Below are 23,869 nucleotides of genomic sequence, written 5' to 3'. Positions count from 1 at the left end.
TTACATACAGTACCAGTCAAAAGTTGACACACCTACTCATTCAAGGATTTTTCTTTATTTTTACTATTTTCTACATTGTAGAATAATAGTGAAGACATCAACTATGAAATAAGACATATGGAATCATGTAGCAATCAAAAAAGTCTTAAATCAAAATATATTTTATATTGGATATTCTTCACAGTAGCCACCCTTTGTCTTGATGACAGCTTTGCGCACTGTTGGCATTCTCTTAACCAGCTTCATGAGGTAGTCACCTGGAATGCATTTCAATTAACAGGTGTGCCTTACTAAAAGTTCATTTGTTGAATTTATTTCCTTCTTAATAAGTTTGAGTCAATCAGTTGTGTTGTGACAAGGTAGGGGTGGTATAAAGAAGATAGGGCTATTTGGTAAAAGACCAAGTCCATATTATGGCAAAAACAGCTCAAATAAGCAAAGAGAAATGACTGTCAATCATTACTTTAAGACATGAAGGTCAGTAAGTCCGGAAAAAAAAATAACTTTGAAAGTGCAGTTGCAAAATCCATGAAGCGCTATGATGGATCTGGTTTTCATGAGGACAGCCACAGGAAAGGAAGACCCAGAGTTACCTCTGCTGCTCAAATAAATGCTAAACAGACACATCAACATAAACTGTTCATAGGAGACTGCGTGAATCAGGCCTTCATGGTCCAATTGCTGCAAAGAAACCACTAATAAAGGACACCAATAATAAGAAGAGACTTGCTTGGGCCAAGAAACACAAGCAATATTTTAGATTATTGGTTCTGAAAACCATGTCTTTGTGAGATGCAGAGTAGGTGAAAGGATGATCTCTGCATGCTGCATGTGTGGTTCCCACCGTGAAGTATGGAGGAGGAGGTTTGATGGTGTGGGGGTGCTTTACTGATGACACTGTCTGTAATTTATTTAGAATTCAAGGCACACTTAACCACCATGGTTACCACAGCATTCTGCAGCGATATGCCATCCCATCTGGTTTGTGGGACGATTATTTGTTTTTCAACAGGAAAATGACCAAACACACCTCCAGCCTGTGTAAGGGCTATATAACCAAGGAGAGTGATGAATGTTGCATCAGATGACCTGGCCTCCACAATTACCAACCTCAAACCAATTGAGATAGTTTGGGATGAGTTGGTCCGCAGAGTGAAGGAAAAGCAGCCAACAAGTGCTCAGCATGTGTGTGAACTCCTTCAAGACTGTTGGAAAAGCATTCCAGGTGAAGCTGGTTGAGAGAATGCCAACAGTGTGCAAAGCTGTCAAGGTAAAGGGTGGCTACTTTGAAGAATCTTAAATATAAAAAAAATATTTTGATTTGTTTAACACTATTTTGGTTACTACATGATTCCATATGTGTTATTTCATTGTTTTGATGTCTTCACTATTATTCTACAAAGTAGAAAATAGTAACAATAAACAAAAACACTTGAATGAGTAGGTGTGTCCACATTTTTTGACTGGTACCATCAGTATTCAGATCCTCAAAATTGAGCTCAGGTGCATCCTGTTTCCAATGATCATCCTTGAGATGTTTCTACAACTTGATTGGAGTCCACCTGTGGTAAGTTCAATTGATTGGACATGACTTGGAAAGGCACACACCTGTCTATATAAGGTCCCACAGTTGACAGTGCATGTCAGAGCAAAAACCAAGCCATGAGGTGGAAGGAATTGTCCGTAGAGTTCCGAGACAGGATTGTGTCGAGGCACAGATCTGAGGAAGGGTACCAAAACATTTCTGCAGCATTGAAGGTCCCCAAGAACCCAGTGGCCTCCATCATTCTTAAATGGAAGAACTTTGGAACCACCAAATCTCTTCCTAGAGCTGGCCCCCCGGCGGGGAATGACCTTGGTCAGGGAGGTGGCCAAGAACCTGATGGTCACTCTGACAGAGCTCCAGAGTTCCTATGTGGAGATGGGAGCACCTTCCAGAAGGACAACCATCTCTGCAGCACTCCACCAATCAGGCCTTTATGGTAGTGGCCAGACGGAAGCCACTCCTCAGGAAAAGGCACATGACAGCCCACTTGGAGTTTGCCAAAAAGCCACCTAAAGGACTCTCAGACAATGAGAAAGAAGATTCTTTGGTTCGATGAAACCAGGATTCAACTCTTTGGCCTGAATGCCAAGCATCATGTCTGGAGGAAACCTGGCACCATTCCTAAGGTGAAGCATGGTGGTGGCAGCATCATGCTGTGGGGATATTTTTCAGCGGCAGGGAAACTAGTCAGCATTGAGGGAAAGATGAAAGGAGCAAAGTACAGAGATCATTGATGAAAATCTGCTCAGGACCTCAGACTGGGGCAAGGTTCACCTTCCACTTGAACCCGATGGAACATATCTGGAGACCTGAAAATAGCTGTGCAGTAACGCAGAGAAGAATGGTAGAAACTCCCCAAATACAGGTGTGCCAAGCTTGTAGCATCATACCCAAGAAGATGAGGCTGTAATCGCTGCCAAAGGTGCTTCAACAAAGTACTGAGTAAAGGGTCTGAATAATTATGTAAATGTGATGTTTAATTTTTATACATTTGCCCCCCCAAAAACTGTTTTTGCTTCATCATTATGGGGTATTGTGTGTAGATTGATGAAAAACACTATTTAATCAATTTTATAATAAGGCTGTAACGTAACAAAATGTAATAAGTCAAGGGGTCTGAATACACTATATTTGATGCCATTCCACTCCAGCCATTACCAGGAGCCCGTTCTCCCCAATTAAGGTGCCACCAACCTTCTGTGTTGTACAGTAAGTGTATATTGTGAAATTGTGATATGAAAGTAGAGGGCTTTATTTTTCAAGAACTGTACCGCAATTGAGAATCTATTCACGTTCAGATAGATTATTTGGCTGCCAGAACCAATACGCCTCGAAACAGAACATGTAGCTTAGGTCCTTGGTTTAACGTTAGGCTTATTGGGCTAGAGACAATGGCTCTAGCTACATGACCTGATAAGTGGAAGGGAGCTTGTGCTGGAGATAAGCAGTTATCCATTGACACTCTTTGGAGAACTGGCAGCTCACTATAATTAATGGACATTTGTGACTCGTTTCAGGGAAACCAGGCATATGTCGCGGGTCACTACTTCACAGGAAAGCCATTTGAATGTAAACTTATTTTTTATTACCAAAATACATTTTTTGGCAGAAATGCCTTCTGGGAAAATGTGAACTTTCATGTGCCTTAATAACAAACTTGTATGCCATCTCTAAATACGAATACAATTGTTAAATTACAAGCCTAGTTGGTTAAGCCAGAGAAAAAGTAAGCAACCATCCCAGTAGCCATGATTAGCTGAGATAATGAGTGGGCTGGACATGTCAAGAGAGGAGTTCAGATTGGTCTGCCATAAAAAATGCTTCTGTCTAATTGAGCTGGCCTGTCTGTGTTGGTAATCCTGGCGAACGCGGCTTTTTTTATGTATTGTGTAATGGAGCTGCATAAGTGTTGATCTCCACTTTCTGGAGGATCGAGTTTTGAAATCAGTGGAATTAGAGTAGGATAGCTAAAGAGAGAGAACACCCGTCATCCGGATTGCATCTTCAAACTAAGGGAAACCATGCAATGGCATCCATGACAAGGAGACGCGTCCATCATGCAAAATGATGTATGTATGTAAGATAGTCGAGCTTGCCACATTTTCAGATATTACACGTTTCTATTTTGCAAGAAAGTGATTTCATTTCAAGCCAAAGTGTACTGTTAGCTAGCTAACGTTAGCTGGCTGGCTCCCTAGCTAACGGTATGTGTATGATGTTATTATTCGTATCCCAGAGCTGTTTGCTTGGCTAGTTGGAGCCTAATGTTAGCTAGCTAACATTGAACCTGGTTGGTTAGTTCCCATCAGATTCGTGCAGGGTAGTAACGACATGATTTGGCACTGTTCATGGTTGTTGTTTCACTAGCTAACGTTACGTGTATGATCTTACACATTGTTTACCTAGCTAGGTTCATTGTTTACCTAGCTAGCAACAAGTCTTAACAAAAGACTCCACTATGCAAGTAAACATTTTGGGTGCATTCGTAAATTCAGTCTGAGTATGCCAGAGTGCAGAATAACTGCTGAATTTACAAACGCACAACACCCGTTGAATTCGGCCAGTGTCAGTAAAAGTCGGCAAAAAAGCTTAATGAAATAGGCTGTTTTCATGTTATCCAGATGTAGGCTGGACACATGACATTTTTAACAATGCTTTTTTCTGATAAAAACTAGTTCACTGCATCCGCCGTGGAGCCCAGTTTCATAATATTACCATATTTCACAGCTGCTTGCCATGGTTTTGAAGTAATCGCAAAAAAACAGGCCTTATTTTAGGGCATTTTTCACCCTGCCAGTTCCTAATAGTTCTATTGAATACGGTGGCACCAACTCGCCTTCCGAATGTTCTATTCCCAGCGTATTGTTCTACGTCACAAAGCCTGCTTTGCTATTGTTGGCAATGAGACCTGCCCACATTGTTTGTAGTTCAAATGTAAACAACAAATTAATCATGGAACTCTGAGGTCGTCCCATTGTTTCCTGTAGGGAAATATAGGTACGTCTATCTATTTAGGAAATATCTCGCAGTGTGTATATTTAGATTTGTATATTTTGTATTTTATTGGACAGCATCTTAATCATGATAATCTCCTCTTTCTAATTATGTAAGGGTGGGCAGTATTCCCTTGTCATCAAAAGCTAGCCACGAAATACATTTTGCCCTTGGAACGCTGAGCTCCTCATGCTCGTGTTCCAGCTTAACCAACGTTATTTTGCCATTTTTCAGCCTTGGGTGAACTTTGACGTGTAATATTGTCCAGTCTACCATAGGTAAACAAATCATCGGCCAGAGCGTCAAGTGGGCGCTCTGAACGACCCGAGATCAAAACAAGATGGGTGGGGCTAAAGCTTAAGAGGGTGTGAACGATGCTGAATGTCTGTAGACGAAGAAGAGCTCTTCACTAGATACCAAAACATTCAAAAGGCCATTTTCTCAAAAGTGAGATAACAAGTTAATCAACTTTCAAAGCAGAATTACTTAACCATTGCTCTTCAAAAATGATGATATACCATTTTGTAGCCCTGAGTCTACTCTATCCAATGTAAACAAATAAATAAAATGCAAATGTTGCTACATAAGACCTATTTGAGCCGGTCGGTCACATTTAGCTAGGTAGCAACGTTAGCAATCTAACGTTACAAGTCATGTGGTTACAGCCATGTTGTGTGTGTATGGTCGGTGGATGAGAAACCTACCAATTGTATATTTCTTATTGGGTGCATCGGTCTTCGTAGCAGCAGTACTAGTTCCGAACTTTCTTTGAAAACATGAATCTACTTTTTTAAAGCATTTAGAGAGGCTGCCCCTCATAGGCAACCTGCACACAGCAATGGAAGACGCCATCGCTGCACTGAGACTGCCGTGAAAGCGCATGCGTGTGCTGTATGTTCTATGGCATCCGAAACCTGCCAAAAATCAAAGCTCAATCAGCGTCAGACATGAGTTTTGCGTTTTTCCTATATTTGCAAGACCAAAGTGATCCATTGATTGAAACGAGTGTATGGTATGGGCACTGCAAATAGTCTCATGATGACACTTTTTTATCATGCTGTCACTATATAGTCAGTTCTCTCATATACTGTTTTTCTTGAACTTAAACAACAGGGGACATTGCGAAATATTTGTATCGAAGCAAGCACAGGCAGAATTGTGGGAGTAGTGAAAATACCGAACTATTCCATGGAATCTGATGAATCCGTTTGCCTACGGAAATCAAATATTACGGGGAAATCCAATAATATGAAAAGGAAAACGAAACTACAGAGGAATACACTAAAGTTACAAGACACCACTTTCGGCTTATGTTTTTATTTACACAATACCACCTAAACACAGAGACTGATAAGGACTTCCTCTTCTACTTCCTAGCTCGTGAGTGGGAACTACAGTCGGTAGGCTCTTCAGTGCGCGTTAGAGTTGACAGCAGTCGGACGCAAGAATGGAGTAGCGCATTCGGAGGGGATCCTACCCTGCGTTATTTATTACAAAGAATCAGGTAAGCACATCGTTATTACGCTATTTCAAACAAATAATGACCAGTTTATATTTGCTATTTGTTAGTGACTTTAGTTATGTTGAGTGTTCAGTGTTGGGAGGGCAATTGGTTGATGTAGTCTACACTCGAGTACATTCTTCTTCACTTAGCTATAACCTACAGCAGGGTTCCCCAACTGGTCCGCGGGTGATTTTATTGGCCACCCAAGTTTTCTAAAAACATAAGACTGTAAAAACACGAGCAAATAATCTACAAGTGATTTTAATTTAAGAAATCTGTTCAAAGTATTCCCACGCATAATAGAGCGGTATGTGATTGTATACAAGGTTTGAAATGTTTTAGTCAGATATTATATCTGTTTGTGCTTCTTGCGGTCAATTTGCAATCTATAAATTATGTCATTATTTTCCAGCTCATATTGGAATTTCAGTTGCCTAATGAATCATCACCGTTCCATTTCAGAACCCAGCAGAAGCTAGAATATTAAAATGGATTACAAATATGCCAATGCTGGAATAGAACTCCTGCTGGCTCACATGAACATAGAGGATATCATTGGCGCTGTTGAGAATCTCTATCACACCAAGGAGGAAGAGGCTGGGGCATTGTGTGAAGAAGGTCTCTCTCAGGAGGAGATGGATGAGAACGAGGAGACTGTGGATGATTCGGGGGACGAAGTGACAGGGGTGACAGGAGGGACCCAGGGCACACAGCAGGGGAACGGTGGTGGTATGGTCAGGTACGGGACGGCGTCGGACTTGCTCTCCTTCGTCAACCTGATCTCTAACATGCAACCAGAGGCACTGCAGCACCAGCCTGAGGAGATGGGTGTGTTACTGAACAAGGTGAGACTTCAGGACATTAGTGTTTTTTTTTTGTATCTGTCCCCACAAAGGTCTCATTAGATACTTTTGGTCATGTAGTGTACAGTGTGTTGACATCTCAATCCAAAATGTTGGAACATTGCTGCAGGGACTTGCTTCCTTTCAGCCACAAGAGCATTAATGAGGTTGGGCACTGGTGTTTGGCGATTAGGTCTGGCTCGCAGTTGGCGTTCCAATTCATCCCAAAGGTGTTCAATGGGGTTGAGGTCAGGGCTATGTGCAGGCCAGTCAAGTTCTTCCACACCGATCTCGACAAACCATTTCTGTATTGACATCCGCTTTGTGCACGGGGGCATTGTCATGTTGAAACAGGAAAAGGCCTTCCTCAAACTGTTGCCACAAAGTTGGAAGCACAGAATTGTCTAGAGAATGTCATTGTATTCTGTAGCATTAAGATTGCCCTTCACTGGAACTAAGGGGCCTAGCCCGAACAATGAAAAACAACCCCAGACCATTATTCCTCCTCCACCAAACTTTACAGTTGGAACTATACATTCGGGCAGATATCGTTCTCCTGGCATCCGCCAAACCCAGATTAATCCATCGGACTGCCAGCTGGTGAAGCGTGATTCATCACTCCAGAGAACGCATTTCCACTGCTCCAGAGTCCAATGGCTGCGAGCTTTACACCACTTCAGCCGACGCTTGGCATTGCGCATGGTAATCTTATTCTTGTGTGTGGTGTCTCGACCATGGAAGCCCATTTCATGAAGCTCCCAACGAGCAGTTCTTGTGCTGACGTTGCTTCCAGAGGCAGTTTGGAACTCGGTAGTGAGTGTCGCAACCAAGGACATACTATTTTTGCGCCCTGTGCTTCAGCACTCGGCAGTCCTGTTCTGTGAGCTTGTGTGGCTGAGCAGTTGTTGCTCCTAGACGTTTCCACATCACAATAACAGCACTCACAGTTGACCGGGGAAGCTCTAGCAGGGGAGAAATCTGATGAACTGACTTATTGGAAAGGTGGCATCCTATGATGGTGCAACGTTGAAAGTCTCTGAGCTCTTCAGTAGGGCCATTCTACTGCCAATGTTTGTCTATTGAGATTGTGTGGCTGTGTGCCCGATTTTATACACCTGTCAGCAATGGGTGTAGCTGAAATAGCCGAATCCACTAATGTGATGTCCACATACTTTTGTATATATAGTGTATCAAAGTTTATTTGTCATATGCAAAGGACAATGACATCTTAGAAGTGGCATTGTGTGTGTGTGTGTGTGTGTGTGTGTGTGTATAAGTGTGATTGAAACGGTCTGTCCCTTCGTCTGTTAGTCAATCAGTCTGTCTGTTTGTCTGCGTGTATGTATGTGGTCAAGTATAGACAATCTGTCTGTAGTGTTATTTAAAGCCTTTACTGGTTCAGCAGCACCTTTCACACCGTTTTTCACTACTTCTGTGCAGAAACACATGGTGCTGAAGAAGGGACGCTATCGCATCGATTTGGATGTACTTCTGTTTCCATGGATGTGGACCTACAAGACTCCAGGCTCCGGCGGCCATGTTCCAAAGGGCTCATTTGGGAAAGTCCACTTGGCCCAGGATACCGTTACCAGGAAGCGAATGGCATGCAAACTGGTGAGTCAATGAGTCCGTGTGCAGGAATGTCTGGCATGTTTGCAGAGTGGATTTCTCGAAACTGCAGCTGGCCAGTCTATGTGCCAAGATTGATTTCTGGCAGGAAGTTTTGTTTTCAAAGCAATAGAAACTAATTAGTTAGGCCAATATAAAAGCAGAATGTCACATGTGAAGTCAGTCAGGTCTTTGCACCCAAAAACTTTGAAACCTGCAACAGAACATCTAGAAAGAGGAACACTATATACTGTAGAAAGAGAAAAATATTTATCTGCGACATCGCAAAAGCCAGTATTGCAGATAGATAGATAGAAACTGAAAGTATTTGTCTGGTTACCCCACAGGAAACCCCCCATGCTAGTCTATCGCAGGACCAACCCCCAATCTATCTATGAGTGTCAAGCAGAGACGCATCAGGTCCCATTTTTACAGTCTTTGGTATGACCTGGCCAAGGTTTCAACTTCCAACTCCATCGAGGCAGGCACTCTAATCACAATGGCACTTCACCTGGGGTAGAACAGGATATGGCATTTATATTATTTCTGCCCACAAATAGTTACACACGATGGGAGTGGCTTCCTGGTCTGGCTATTCCATAGTCAGTGGAATGTTTACATACTAAAGACTTTGTAGATACTTTGCATAATAGACATACTTTACTGTACATGTCTAAATCTCTTTTTAAATATAATGTCTATAGAATGTTCTTTATGCCTTAATGGTTCTATTCATGCTACTAGATCCCCATGGAGCATTTCAAACCAGCTGATGTGGAGATCCAGGCCCGGTTCCGTCACGAGAACATTGCAGAGCTCTACGGTGCTCTCCTCTGGGACCAGAACATCCATCTGTTCATGGAGGCCGGCGAGGGAGGCTCGGTTCTGGAGAAACTGGACAGCTGTGGACCCATGAGGGAGTTTGAGATCATCTGGGTCACCCAGCAGGTCCTCAGGGGCCTGGAATATCTGCACTCTCACAATGTCATCCACCACGACATCAAACGTGAGTGGAAAGTGCCCAAAACAAACGTTAAAAAAATGCACATTAGTACACTCAATTAGTAAGCATTAGAGTTAGAGCAAGTTATAGGCCTATAGCCTCTGCTTTTACCACAGTTTAGAAACTCAGTTTTTCTCAAATTCTAGCCCCAAATACATCAAAAATGGAACCCAGGTATGTGTCCAAAACACATGCACACTAGTAGTATATGTGTGGCCTCCACTGGGCCCAAGCTGGTTAAATCAATGTTGTTTCAACATAATTTGTCAGTATATTATGACATGGAATCTACGTAGAAAATACATTGGATTTCAAAAAAGTTGTTTTGTGGGTAACATTTCATCCACAGGATTATGCCATCACGGTAACCAATTTTCAACAGAGACAAACCTTGTATAAAATATGTTGAATTTGTACCTTTGAAACAACGTCAGATCTTCAATGTAATATCCACTATAAGAAAAAACTGTAGGCTGGGCTGCACCTCCTACTGGGGAGTCAATCTATCTACAGCTATTTTTCTTCTGTCTCCCATCCAGGGTTTTAACCAAGCCCAGCTTAGCTTTGATATTTGTCACTGACTATTACCAATGTGCTACCGTGAGAATTATTGTGGAGAAATCTACACTTAATAGATTCACTGGCGCTATCAAATTAATTCCAAACATTAGGTTCAACAGAGCAAATGAAATGTAACCATACTTTATGAATCAGATATCCTCAATTATGCTATTTAGGCCTATATAGCATTTGAGCAGTCATCAACAGCTATTGTAAATTCAGCCCTTGTAGGCCTAGGATTTCAAATGGAATATACAAGGTAATAATATATGTTGGATTCACGTCTCCATCTCAACCAAAAATAGAAGTTAAAGAATTTAAAGTTTGATTTTATTTAGTCCTATTCTTTTACCTAGATTTTTGGTCACGTAAATCCGACGTCAATTATTAATTTGTAGACGAACTGGAATTAAAGCAAGACTCATTGGCAAAGATGGAGCTATCTCCTTCAAAGGTTTATATTTGGTTGCGTTGACAACCAAACACTATTCAATATCACTTTTCCAATACATTAAATGGCCTATTAACTGTCGACAAGTTAACAAATGAAATGTTGGATTCACGTCTCCAGCTCAACTAAAAGTTAAAGAATAGGATTAAGCCAGTGGATCAGAGGGAACTATCCAAGCAGTAGAATGGTGTTTGATTGCTTTGTCAACCAAACACAATTCAATATTACTTTTGTAAGATAGTAAATAGCCTAAAGTTAAGGCTATCTTACAAACTAATGTAACATTCAACTTTAAAATGAGTAACACATCCATGGCCACATTTTGAAGTTACTGTAACAAATGTATTTTTATATAATCGTGGAAAGCGTGCATGTTCAGGGTTGAAGGTCTTTGGAAATCTAAACAATTGCTTTAATAATCTGCACAGATTCTCAAATGGCATTGTTCACTTGATGTAATGTAATTTCAACTAACTGCAATCCAGTTCATTTGGTTGTGCTATTAGATGAAGCAGTGATGACACATTACCTTGTTGTATAAACAAAATATCTGACATTGTAGTCCCATTTGAACTTTGGTGTGCTTTTAAATGGTTGAAAGTGCAGTTTAGGTGACAACTAAACCAAAAACCAGACATTGATTTCCTATTGGAATTTGGTTGTGCTTTTACATGGTTGAAAGCATAATGATAACATATTGGGAAAATAGGTTGAAATTTCACTGATCAACGTATGTAACCAATATTGCCCAATGCTCCACATTGAAATGACATGGTGTGCCCAGTGGGCTGTGACTGTTATTATCCACTTTATGTGAAATGTAACCAAGATGGGAAAGGACTTTAGAGTGAACTGTACCTTGAACCAACGGCTTCATAGGAAACTTAACCACAGACAACTAAAGAAACCACGTGAACCTTGTAAGAAGGCAGGATGAAGCTGTGGTGTTGCTGACGGTGTTCAGGTCACACAGGTAGCTAACGGGTTTATAGGTGCTGTCCCAAATGGCACCCTAGCCCCTATTTAGTGCACTACCTTTAACCTGGTCAAAAGTATATAGGGAGCCATTTGGGACAAACCCCAGTATCTGCTTAGCTAGCTACTGAAGTTGCTGAAACACAGGATTTTAGAGTGAGATAGATTAGATAGCAAGGCTAGGGCTGCAGGCAGGTGGCAGTGAGCTAACAGTCTCTTGTGACAGACTGCTACCATAATTGGAGTAGCGCAGCGCTGTCCATCGCACGTGAGATTTGCTTCCAAGATTGCAGTGAGCTAAAGTCAATCACAACAAAGCATTCAAAGCTCTGTGTAGCTACAGCTAACATCAGTCAAAACTGTTGATAAATGCATTTTTATTTAACATGAATTTAACCATGAAAAGACCCTTGAGGTTAGAAACCCCTTTTTCGAGGGGGACCTGGCAAGAGGTTAGCAGGAAGTAGTCGGCGTGTACATACGACACGAGCACAATACTGTCAATTAAAAACAATTACAATGGTCAGCAACATTTCTCTATCAGAGTTTTAAACTCAGCAAGCAATACCCTCTCCTCCAGTAAATGTATTGTATTAACGTTAACTTTATAATGTGGGGTGTTCCCTAGTAAAAGTTATACTATCTATAGGGGTTAATGTGTTGCAATGAACTTTAAACAAAGACCTGTGGGCCAGTCTATCATTCAGTCAGTCAATCAGGGCTTGGCTAAAGACTAAATGCACTATATGTAGCATCTGGAAATTCCAGTCAGACCCTCCCTCCTTCCCTGTAACAAGGTTAACTGTAGGGCTGCTTAGAAGAAACCAGTGAGTTATGACTTTCTGACGTGGCACTGTGGTCTTGTGCTCTTCCTGTCCTCCAGTCAAAGGCTACATCCCAAATGGCACCCTGTTCCCTATGAAGTACCCTATTCCCTATGTAGTGCCATAGGACTTTGGTCAAAAGTAGTGCACTATATCGGGAATAGGGTGCTATTTGGGACACACAGAAATATGTAATGTTACCTCGGTGAGGTCAGGGGGGCAAGGAGGGAGAGGAGGTTTGGGAAAAGCCTGCTTATTAATTATAACTGTAAAATTCTGTGCCAAAACCCTAAAAGATGTTTGTTTGACTTCAGTAATGACTTTTAAATGCTTTAGTTCCCTTTTTCTTTAAGCTCAGTCAAAAGCCATTCAGAGACTCAACATGCCTCAGCATGTTCTGTGTGAACTTTAATTTTACATCAGTGTAAATGTTGATACTTCTCATTTCCTTAAATGTACATACAGTTCCTATCACATATACTGTATGTCAAGAGCAATTGTAGCAAATGATAGCAGAAATATTGACCTTGTGACAAACATTTAACAGAGTAGCAAGTTAGCACACACTGTATTAGGCTCTGAGATTATACTGTATCTTGCAGCACATATTCTTTAGTTTTGACATGGCTGAACTGCACAGCTTTTTTGGTGATTCTCACTCACCCTCCCTCCCCCTTTTCTCTATTCAGCCAGCAACATCGTTCTGATGTCAGACAAAGCGGTGCTGGTGGACTTTGGCCTGACGGTACAGATGACAGAGGAGTTGTACACCCCTAGGGACCTGCGCGGCACAGAGGTAAGTGACTCTGCTGTCTGCTCTCTTCAACACTCTCAGGCCTATGACATAACAACAAAAGACACCATCAGGCCTATGACATAACAACAAAAGACACCATCAGGCCTATGACATAACAACAAAAGACACCATCAGGCCTATGACATAACAACAAAAGACACCCTCAGGCCTATGACATAACAACAAAAGACACCATCAGGCCTATGACATGACCTACAGGGTTAGGGTCAATTAATTTTCAATTCAGTCAATACATTTTTTGGGGGGGGGATTTGGAATTTCAGTTTACTTCCTGGTGACCTATGACATGACAACAACAAGAGCAACTTCTTACTTTGTGAGAAGTTCAATAAGTGTGTTTACTGGAAGGTAAAGCAGCAGTTTTCCGTTCAAGATTGAGATCAAGCGATGCCTCAGGGCACTCTGAAAATGATTTAGTTAGTAGATGTGTCAGTGTTTGTCTCACAGTGTCCCATAGTAATGGAAAAGGTGCAGGGGAACCACATCAAACACGAAGAGATATTGTATAGGTTTATAGGTGGACTATAAGTTTTTGTGTGCAATGCACAGGCTTCAGAGTTGTCTCAAATGGACATTGTTTATCAGTAATAATACAGTAGGTTGAAAGCCTTTGAACACTAGCATTTTCAGATTCCAATTTACATCCTTATTCACAGTTGGGAAAATCTTGGAGGAGGCATTCACTCTGTTCTTTCTCACGACCCTCCCTCTGCTCATCGTCCTCTTCCTAATCCTCTCCTCAACCCTCTCCTCCCCTCTGTGGTGACCTATACCCCTGGTGGCTGAGTGGGAAAGTCCCAGGGCAGAGAGACAGACACCCAGCATTAATAACAGGGAGGGAGATAGCTAGCCAACAGAGTGGAGGTGCTGAGACTAGGCTGACATTAGCTAACATGGGGGCAGGCTGGAAATTCCAGTTGAGAGATGGACTCTGGTCTGATGTTTACTGTTTCACATTTCACAGACCGTACACAGTGCAGTTCAGAGCCTAACACCAGCCCAGCTGCTCTTAGGGTTCCTGTATTAATACATAGTCATAGAGACACTGTATTATTCATTTTATAACTGTTATGATTCTCACTGGCAACATGACTACATAAAAATTACATTTGATGAAGAAAAATATTGGGTACTGTCCAAACACTTATTTTCTTCTTCTACAATTGACATTATGCCATTGACCCTGTGAGTAACCATTGACCCTGTGAGTAACCATTGACCCTGTGAGTAACTGTTGTCTTGTGTTTTCTTCCTCAGATGTATATGAGCCCGGAGGTGGTTCTGTGTCGAGGACACAACACCAAGACGGATATCTACAGTCTGGGCACCACCATTATCCACATGCAAACTGGCAGCCCGCCCTGGGTCAGGAGATACCCACGCAGGTCCTACCCATCCTACCTCTACATAGTAAGCATCTCCTGATAGTAAAAAACAACAACTATTAGATGATTTATACACTTCCAATAAATGCACAAATATATAAAGTAGTGTAGCAGAAGTTTCTGCATAGTCACTCCACTAAGTAATGGGACAATGGAAAGTGGATGGATGAACTGTATAGATGAGTGAATGGTGAACATACAGGCCTTCGTCTTGCTACACTGACAGGGCTAAAGGAGGGGAAACCCCCACTTGTAGCCAGTCTTTGAAACAGACAGATTTTTTCATCACCCGGTTTAGATTTCCACGGCATAGGCCTAGATTCTTGCAAGATCATTTCTCAAACATCATGTGATCCCTTAACGTGACTGTCTGCGTCCCAAATGGCACCCTATTCCCTGTATAGAGCACTACTTCTGACCAGAGCCTTAGGGGCCCTGGTCAAAAGTAGTGCACTATATTGGGAATAAGTTGCCATTTGGGATGCTGTCTCTGGCACATTATCAGCATACTCCTTTAGGCTCAGTACAATAGTTCTGTTTTGCTTTTAAAAATGTTTTTCATTATCACATTCCTGATTTGAAGAGGTCCTGTTTCTCTTTTTGGATTGGCTGCAGTTCCCGAACCTGACTTTCTGTTGCTAAAAATACTGAGATTTCTGCTTATGCGTGATCCAATAGCCTATGTCCTTTCAGCTGCTGCTCAGTGTGCAGTCACTCCATGACTCCGCTGCTGCCTGTACACAAAACAGTTTGAATAAATTTAGTTATTTGTCTGTTTGTATATTAGGCTATTGCAAATATAAGCACGACACAAACAGGTTGTTTAGCAATTCGATTTTATTCCAGGATTCACGATTTCTGGAAGACCAGGGAATTTATTGAAATTTCAAGGAATTTTGCAACCCTACTTGTACATCAAATGTGTTTTACACTCGGGAAGTTGTGCCCAGAGATAGCATGAGTTGCAGGATAGCTTTGAGTCTCACCTAGCCATCACTATGACTAAAAAGACAAGGAATGCTTATAGTGATGGTGGCTAGGTCTCGCCTAACCTGACATCGCATTCTCACATTCCATAGAAGACTGGTATGTGAAACTGTTGCATCAGACCTAGTTGGGTTGTTTTCTTTAAAAAGAGCAGTGTTGGGTTGTCAATGCTGGGTTATTGAGAAATGACCCAGCGGGTCAGATCCAAGACTGGAGGTGCAGTTTAGGTCTTTTTAACCCAGCATTTGTTTAGAGTGTAGAACTATAAGAATAGCTGTGAAACCCTAATTATAGGATCTATATGGTTCTACCACAGAAGTAGAATGGCTTCACTACAATTCTAATTCTATGGCTCCCCTCAGATCCACAAGCAGGCCCCTCCCCTGGAGGACATAGCAGAGGACTGCAGCGGTGCCATGAGGTCCTTCCTGGAGCGAGCCCTGGAGAGGAACCCTGCCCAGCGCAGCTCTGCAGCCGAGCTCCTGAGGGACGAGGCCATCAACCCTCCCAGGGAGGAGCAGCCACGCTGCTGGAGCCTGGACTCAGCCCTGGTGGAGGCCTCCCACCCTCTGAGGCAGCACAGCCAGCAGCCTGACACCACACAGGGTAGGGACCTATATATATATATATATATATCTTCCTGTTCTTTATCATCGTACTTCCCTAAAATATACTTTGTTCCTCATATTCCCTACAGAGGTAGACAGGGACTTGAAATGTTAACTGTGCTGTGGTAAAATGCCTACGCGCTTCCTCAAGCGACACATAACACTAACATTTGTATGAAACTTCATGAGAGCGTATCTTACCAATAACATACAATTCCCTTTTTTTGCAGAATCGTCTCTGTACTCTGAGCCTGAGGACTCTGCCCACCTGAGGAGGAAGGGATCACTGTACATCGACCTGGGGGCAATGACTGGGTACTATAATCTAGTAAGAGGCCCCCCTGCTACAGAGTATGGCTAACCCTGAGCGTAACCCAAAGACACATTTAGTAAGACCTCTGACAGAAATTGGTCTGGTAAAGCTATAACTGTAACCTTTAACCTTAGCCTGGTGCTAAGATAATGACTTTATTATCCCCATGGGAACATTTTGGTACGGGTGAACTGATAGGTCAGAGACTCTCAGGAAGTTGAGTTTGGAACTCATGAAGACTCAATGGTGAATGTGTGTCTGATATGTTTTGAAAGAGTCACCAGAAGGACAGAGGGTTGGGTAGAGCAGGTGAAATGGACGCTGTAGCTATCTTAGTTTGCCATCTCTCAACAGTGCTGAGCCTCATTGGTTAGATGAGATGTGTTATTCAGTAACTCTGGGTTTCATTGGTTAACAGTGGAATCAGCGACATCTTGTGATGTGCTATGGAGATACATGATATATTAGCATGTTTTACAAGTTTGTTTCTTGCTCTCTTAAAAATAAAGGTGCAAGTTGGAACCAAATCAGATTCTAGAGAGCGATGCCATAGGGGAACCATGTTAGGATCTCTGAAGAACCATAAATGGGATGGTTCTTTGAACAACCATACCAAACCGGTGTAGGGTTTTAAGACTTATTTGCATATTTCCCAGGGTGCCTTTCGAGTGAATATTAGAGTTAAAAGTACTACCCATGACTGTTTGCTAGTGATAAAGACATGCTTGTTGCATTCATTCATTTTCAGTCCTGTGGCTTCACCAAGAGAAATCCTAAGTGAATATGTTGTCATTAAAATCTAATTATTTAAAACAAAATATATTTCATAAGGCCTTTTTTGAGTGCCTAGTTGTGGCCTGAAATTCATAGTTTACAGGCCACAATATGCTGGCTTTATAAGTGATGTGTAATTCCTATTGGAATCCAGCCAGACTGGGGATATTAAATGTTTGACATTTTTATTCACCCACAACCTGCCTTCAAAATGACTGCCAGGGTTGGGGAGACTAAGATACTCATATCTTAAACATCTAAACTGGAACAACCATTTCAGCAACGTGTGCAATAAGTCCAAGTAACAGATTGGATTTGTTTACAAAAATGTATGTTATTTATATTTGCGTAGCATAAGATTTATGAATCAATCAATGTGCATGCAAAAACATTTTAAAAAACAATGTAAAAAAAAATCTACCTGCACTAGGGCCTGCTGGGAAATAGGATAATGATGGGCGTGGTTTTGGTTCAACGCTGGTTATTAACACCAACAATGGGGTTCTTTTACACTACTGAGTGTTCATTTACCTCTACAGTGTTAATTTAACTTGAATCAACACTAGAAATGTTACACTGAAAAATCAACACTGGCCAATTTACTGTCTGCTATGGAAGGGACACATCTGCAGGCTTCAATACAATTCAAAAACCTTTTAGAATTCCGAAGAACCATCACGTTAAGAACCCCACATTTAACTCAAAGGTTCTTTATCGAGAAAGAGTTCCCCAAGGAACCTTCAAAGTTTAGGAAGAACCATTTAAAAACCTTTATTTCTTCTCAGCATAAAGAAATGTCTGCATGTGTCTTATGATTGAGACATTCTGTGTGTCAATATGATTTCTGACAATGTATTTGCGGTTTGTACAAACCATATTGTCTGAAGTTCTTAATGAACTTTTTGTTTGTTCCTGTGGAATCTGAATATTATATTTTGAGTACTTGCTATGCAAGTTACACCGTGTAGTACATGTGTAATCAATGATCTTTTACATCCATTTTACCTGTTGGGTTTGTGGTTTTCTAATGAGAAATGTCTATAGCATTTTGTAAATTGACTTCAGTCTCTTACACGGTATTTTGTCTCAATATGAAGTTGAATTACTGAATAACATGTCATATAATTCATCTGAATAAAATGAAAAAGTCAACACCTGTGTTTTTGTCATGTTAATGGTTGAATAACTAGATAAAATGGAAGGGGGACATCATATTGAAGGTATAGCTATCTGTTTCTATGGTGAAGGCAGTCAGCTCATACACACACACCTGTAGTTACTAGTTCCTACTCTAAAATGTTTTTGAAGAATTGCTAATTGTTATTATAAAGCTTGCATACTATTTACATTACAATTCTTCCTTCAACTACTATGTGAGTGGGCTCCATCCAACATGCTCAAATGTTTCTGTTACACAACTACAGTATCCGTCTGTGTTTTCTGGTACTTTGTGTATGAAGAACAGTTCCTTGATAGCATCGGAGATCAATTTCCTTATTATCAGGAAGCATGTTGCTCCAATCTCTCTGATGTCATGGTAACTGTGTGGGCAGGACCGGTGACAGGGCGAGGGCGGGAATCAGCTAGGTATTCCTTTACCTCAGCTAACTATGACTAACACTGACCTGTGATGACCATATATGGCTGTATGAGTGGCTGAGATGCAGATAACCCTGCTACTGTAAATTCTGTGTTATTTACTAATAGATCTGAGGCAAACCCCTCTGACGATCACCATCCCCCACACAGTGAGTATCCCAAATGGCACCATATTCCCTACATAGTGAGCCAAATGGGCTCTGGTGAAAAGTAGTGTACTATATAGGGGATAGGGTGCTATTTGGGATGTAACCAGTGTGAAAGGGAAGTGCACGCCCAGATAATATGATAAATAGCTCACACCAACGTTCGCATTGAGGTGGAATCTCTGAGAGAGAGAGGGAGAACAAACAGACCACACAGAGCCCCAGTACAGAACACAATTAGACCCAACCAAATCAGGAGAAAACAAAAAGATAATTACTTGACACATTGGAAAGAATTAACAAAAAACCAGAGTAGACTACAATGCTATTTGGCCCTAAACAGAGAGTACACAGTGGCAGAATATCCGACCACAGTGACTGACCCAAACTTAAGGAAAGCTTTGACTATGTACAGACACAGTGAGCATAGCCTTGCTATTGAGAAAGGCCGACCATAGGCAGACCTGGCTTTCAAGAGAAGACAGGCTATGTGCACAATGCCCACAAAATGAGGTAGAAACTGAGCTGCACTTCCTAACCTCCTGCCAAATATATCAGAGACACATATTTCCCTCAGATTACACAGATACACAAAGAACTCGAAAACAAATCCAATTTTGATAAACTCCCATATCTATTGGGTGAAATACCACACTGTGCCATCACAGCAGCAAGATTTGTGACTTGTTACCACAAGGCAACAAGGCAACCTTTTGTACTTTGATTATTTGCACATAACATGACATTTGTAATGTCTTTATTCTTTTGGAACTTTTGTGAGTGTAATGTTTACTGTTCATTTTTATTGTTTATAATCTAGTTCACTTGCTTTGGCAATGTTAAAATATGTTTCCCATGTCAATAAAGCCCTTAAATTGAAATTGAGAGATAGAGACCATAGCTGGTTTCTCATTATGAAGCTATGGTCAACTCATTATTGACACTGAGTCAGTCTTTGATCTTATCAGTGATGAACGTAGCAGGGGAATCCACTGAAACCTATTTTATGTCGCTGTTTATCAATGAGCCCCCAAGGGAGAGTATGAGGTAAATCCGGTGATGCACACTGAGTATACAAAACATTAAGGACACCTGCCCTCTTCATGACAGACTGCTGAGGTGACCATATCAACGCCAAACCGACAGTCATGAGTCATGACAGCAGTAAAATTCCGCTGAGTGACCATTGAGTCACGGTAATCTACTCTTATGCACTCTGGACATGAGTTGGTAGTACCCAATTTCCAAAATATCATCAGGTCGCTACTGGCCTGGTACTAAGGGCTCTATTGTCGCTCTAACCCCTCTGACATCAATGCAATTGAAAATCACATCAAACACTTATCCTGAAAACAGTATGTGCTTTTAAAACTCACCTCACTGTGATTGATCGATTTGACAGGTTGAAACTAAGTGGAAAACATGGTCTTTGTGGATGTTCTTTAAAACCTAACACAATGAAATGGATAGCGCTTTCTAAGGTAATGATTAATTCAAAACACCCATATGCATAGGCCTATAAAATACTGAATTAAAATAATCATTGTGCCGTTATAAACTCAGCAAAAAAAGAAACATCCCTTTTTCAGGACCCTGTCTTTGAAAGATAATTCGTAAAAATCCAAATAACTTCACAGATCTTCATTGTAAAGGGTTTAGACACTAACAGCTTACAGACGGTAGGCAATTAAGGTCACAGTTATGAAAACGTAGGATACTAAAGAGGCCTTTCTACTGACTCTGAAAAACACCAAAAGAAAGATGCCTAGGGTTCCTGCTCATCTGCGCGAACGTGCCTTAGGCATGCTGCAAGGAGGCATGAGGACTGCAGATGTGGCCAGGGCAATAAATTGCAATGTCCATACTGTGAGATGCCTAAGACAGCGCTACAGGGAGACAGGACGGACAGCTGATCGTCCTCGCAGTGGCAGACCACGTGTAGCAACACCTGCACAGGATTGGTACATCCGAACATCACACCTGCGGGACAGGTACAGGATGGCAACAACAACTGCCCGAGTTACACCAGGAACACACAATCCCTCCATCAGTGCTCAGACTGTCCGCAATAGGCTGAGAGAGGCTGGACTGAGGGCTTGTAGGCCTGTTGTAAGGCAGTTCCTCACCAGACATCACCAGCAACACCGTCGCTGGACCAGACAGGACTGGCAAAAAGTGCTCTTCACTGATGAGTCACGGTTTTGTCTAACCAGGGGTGATGGTCGGATTCGCGTTTATCGTCGAAGGAATGAGCGTTACACCGAGGCCTGTACTCTGGAGTGGGATCGATTTGGACGTGGAGGGTCCGTCATGGTCTGGGGCGGTGTGTCACAGCATCATCGGACTGAGCTTGTTGTCATTGCAGGCAATCTCAACGCTGTGTGTTACAGGGAAGACATCCTCCTCCCTCATGTGGTACCCTTCCTGCAGGCTCATCCTGACATGACCCTCCAGCATGACAATGCCACAAGCCATACTGCTCGTTCTGTACGTGATTTCCTGCAAGACAGGAAAGTCAGTGTTCTGGCATGCCCCCCCCAGTACTTAATGCAGCTGGTGGCCACACCAGATACTGACTGTTACTTTTGATTTTGCCCCCCCCCCCCCCCCCTTTGTTCAGGGACACATTATTCAATTTCTGTGGAACTTGTTCAGTTTATGTCTCAGTTGTTGAATATTGTTATGTTCATACAAATATTTACACATGTTAAGTTTGCTGAAAATAAAAGCAGTTGACAGTAAGAGGACGTTTCTTTTTTTGCTGAGTTTACAATACTTAGCCTACCGCATATTACGCATGGGTCAAAATTATTAAAAAAAGATTTAAGATGTCTTTGGTACATAATTGGTCTAGCCTATACTCCAAAATGTAACAAATTCTAGTAATCGCCTTTGACTGTGGACTGTATTATTATGTGGATGTACTGGTTACCTTATACTACCCTCCAAACATTCTATCCATGCGTCTGGTAGAGAGCGTATTGAGTACCAGAGTATGAGTCACAATACCCATAAAACGTAGTTGTTAAACCCGGAAATGGTTCCAAACGTTTTTACAACATTCATTTTTTCCGTAGGGGATTAGCATTTTTAATTTACTATAATTGTTTGAATTACCCTGGCCTTTGTAGCTAACCTTAGGTCTCTCTGTCGATCAGAAGCAAGGATGGTTCTGTGTTATGTACCGGATTGTAACCACTAATCTGATAAGAACACATGCATTTTATCGTTGTCCAACCATGTTTGCTAGCTGCTAACAAGCAGCTAGTTAAGTCAAAGATCTGTGGTTAACTATATGCTTTTGAAAATTAGCTAGATAACCACTGACTATAGTTGCACATAATCTTCCTTACAAGTAAACAGAAAACGAGCATAGGCTAGCATAATGGCTGTTGTGACCTTATCACTGACAAGTCCTTTGTGAGCTAGCCAGCTAGTTAACATTAGCTGACGGTTTGTGTGGTAATACTTTTTCACGTAGTGACATGCTACCTAGCTAACGTTAGCCCACCAGTGCATAGATATAGCTAGCTAAATATCACCTGGTGGGTTAGCTATTTAGGTACATTGGTTGGCTAGTTGGTTACATTAGCTAACGTTAGCTAGCTACCGTTACACCGTATCTCACTGTGGTGTAGTCAGACTTTCCCGACAGGCAGTGACATGCTAGCGAGTGTGCTTAACTTGAGCGATTAGCGCTAACTAGCGATTGTTAAATAGCCATGCCCTGGGGGACTAACTAGCATGTCACCACCTGTGGGATCTGGGGAAAAGTCTTGACTACACAAACAATGAGAAAAATGTAAATAGCTAGCTGGAATCAGTGACCACTTTAATGGAACACTAGTCATTTTAATGTTTACATGCTGCTTTACTCATCTCATATGTGCAGTCAGAAGTTTACATACACCTTAGCCAAATACATTTAAACTCAGTTTTTCACTATTCCTGACATTTAATCCGAGTAAACATTCCCTGTCTTAGGTCAGTTAGGATCAACACTTTATTTTAAGAATGTGAAATGTCAGAATAATAGTAGAGAGAATGATTTATTTCAGCTTTTATTTATTTCATTACATTCCCAGTGGGTCAGCAGTTTACATACACTCAATTTGTATTTGGAAGCGTTGCCTTTAAATTGTTTAACTTCGGTCAAACGTTTCGGGTAGCCTTCCACAAGCTTCCCACAATAAGTTGGGTGAATTTTGGCCCATTTCTCCTGACAGAGCTGGTGTAACTGACTCAGGTTTGTAGGCCTCCTTGCTCGCACATGCTTTTTCAGTTCTGCCCACAAATGTTTTATAGGATTGATGTCAGGGCTTTGTGATGGCCACTTATATACCTTGACTTTGTTGTCCTTAAGCCATTTTGCCACAACTTTGGAAGTATGCTTGGGGTCAATGTCCATTTGGAAGACCCATTTGCGACCAAGCTTTAACTTCCTGACTGATGTCTTGAGATGTTGCTTCAATATATCCACATAATTCTCCTCCCTCATGATGCCATCTATTTTGTGAAGTGCACCAGTCCCTCCTGCAGCAAAGCACCCCCACAACATGATGCTGCCACCCCTATGCTTCACGTTTGGGATGGTGTTCTTCGGCTTGCAAGCCTCCCCTTTTTTCCTTCCGAACATAGCGATGGTCATTATGGCCAAACAGTTCTATTTTTGTTTCATCAGACCAGAGGACATTTGCTGAGCGGCCTTTCAGGTTATGTCGATATAGGACTTGTTTTACTGTTGGTATAGATACTTTTGTACCTGTTTATTCCTGTTTCCTCCAGCATCTTCACAAGGTCCTTTGCTGTTGTTCTGGGATTGATTTGCACTTTTTGCACCAAAGTACGTTCATCTCTAGGAGACAAGGTGGCCATGGGATTCTCTCTACCACATGGGAATGCCTCCGTGGAGTTCATCAGTGTAGCCATGCA

General features: G+C 41.7%; 2 protein-coding genes across 2 annotated transcripts in view; one reads left to right on the top strand and one right to left on the bottom strand.

Annotated features, from left to right (window-relative positions):
• Positions 1–5,450, bottom strand: part of mtpap (mitochondrial poly(A) polymerase) — a 29,432-nt gene extending 23,982 nt beyond the window's left edge. Inside the window, exon 1 of the mRNA XM_014157507.3 lies at positions 5,245–5,450. Coding sequence (XP_014012982.1) covers positions 5,245–5,422 — 178 coding nt within the window. The 5' untranslated portion in view covers positions 5,423–5,450. The remainder of the gene's footprint in view (positions 1–5,244) is intronic.
• Positions 5,451–5,549: 99 nt separating this feature from the next.
• LOC106578553 (mitogen-activated protein kinase kinase kinase 8) lies at positions 5,550–18,344 on the top strand. The gene is made up of 8 exons (XM_014157509.3): positions 5,550–6,044; positions 6,507–6,889; positions 8,327–8,500; positions 9,239–9,500; positions 12,998–13,104; positions 14,383–14,535; positions 15,860–16,103; positions 16,336–18,344. Exons 2-8 carry the CDS (start codon positions 6,533–6,535, stop codon positions 16,464–16,466), a joined length of 1,428 nt encoding a protein of 475 aa, XP_014012984.1. The 5' UTR covers positions 5,550–6,044; positions 6,507–6,532; the 3' UTR covers positions 16,467–18,344.
• The last annotated feature ends 5,525 nt before the right edge of the window (positions 18,345–23,869 follow it).

The sequence above is a fragment of the Salmo salar genome, chromosome 19 (assembly GCF_965601325.2).
Source record: "Salmo salar chromosome 19, fSalSal1, whole genome shotgun sequence".
NCBI classification, from domain to species: domain Eukaryota; kingdom Metazoa; phylum Chordata; class Actinopteri; order Salmoniformes; family Salmonidae; genus Salmo; species Salmo salar.
The sequence above is the reverse complement of the archived record's forward strand: the minus strand, read 5'-3'. Positions and strand labels throughout refer to the sequence as shown.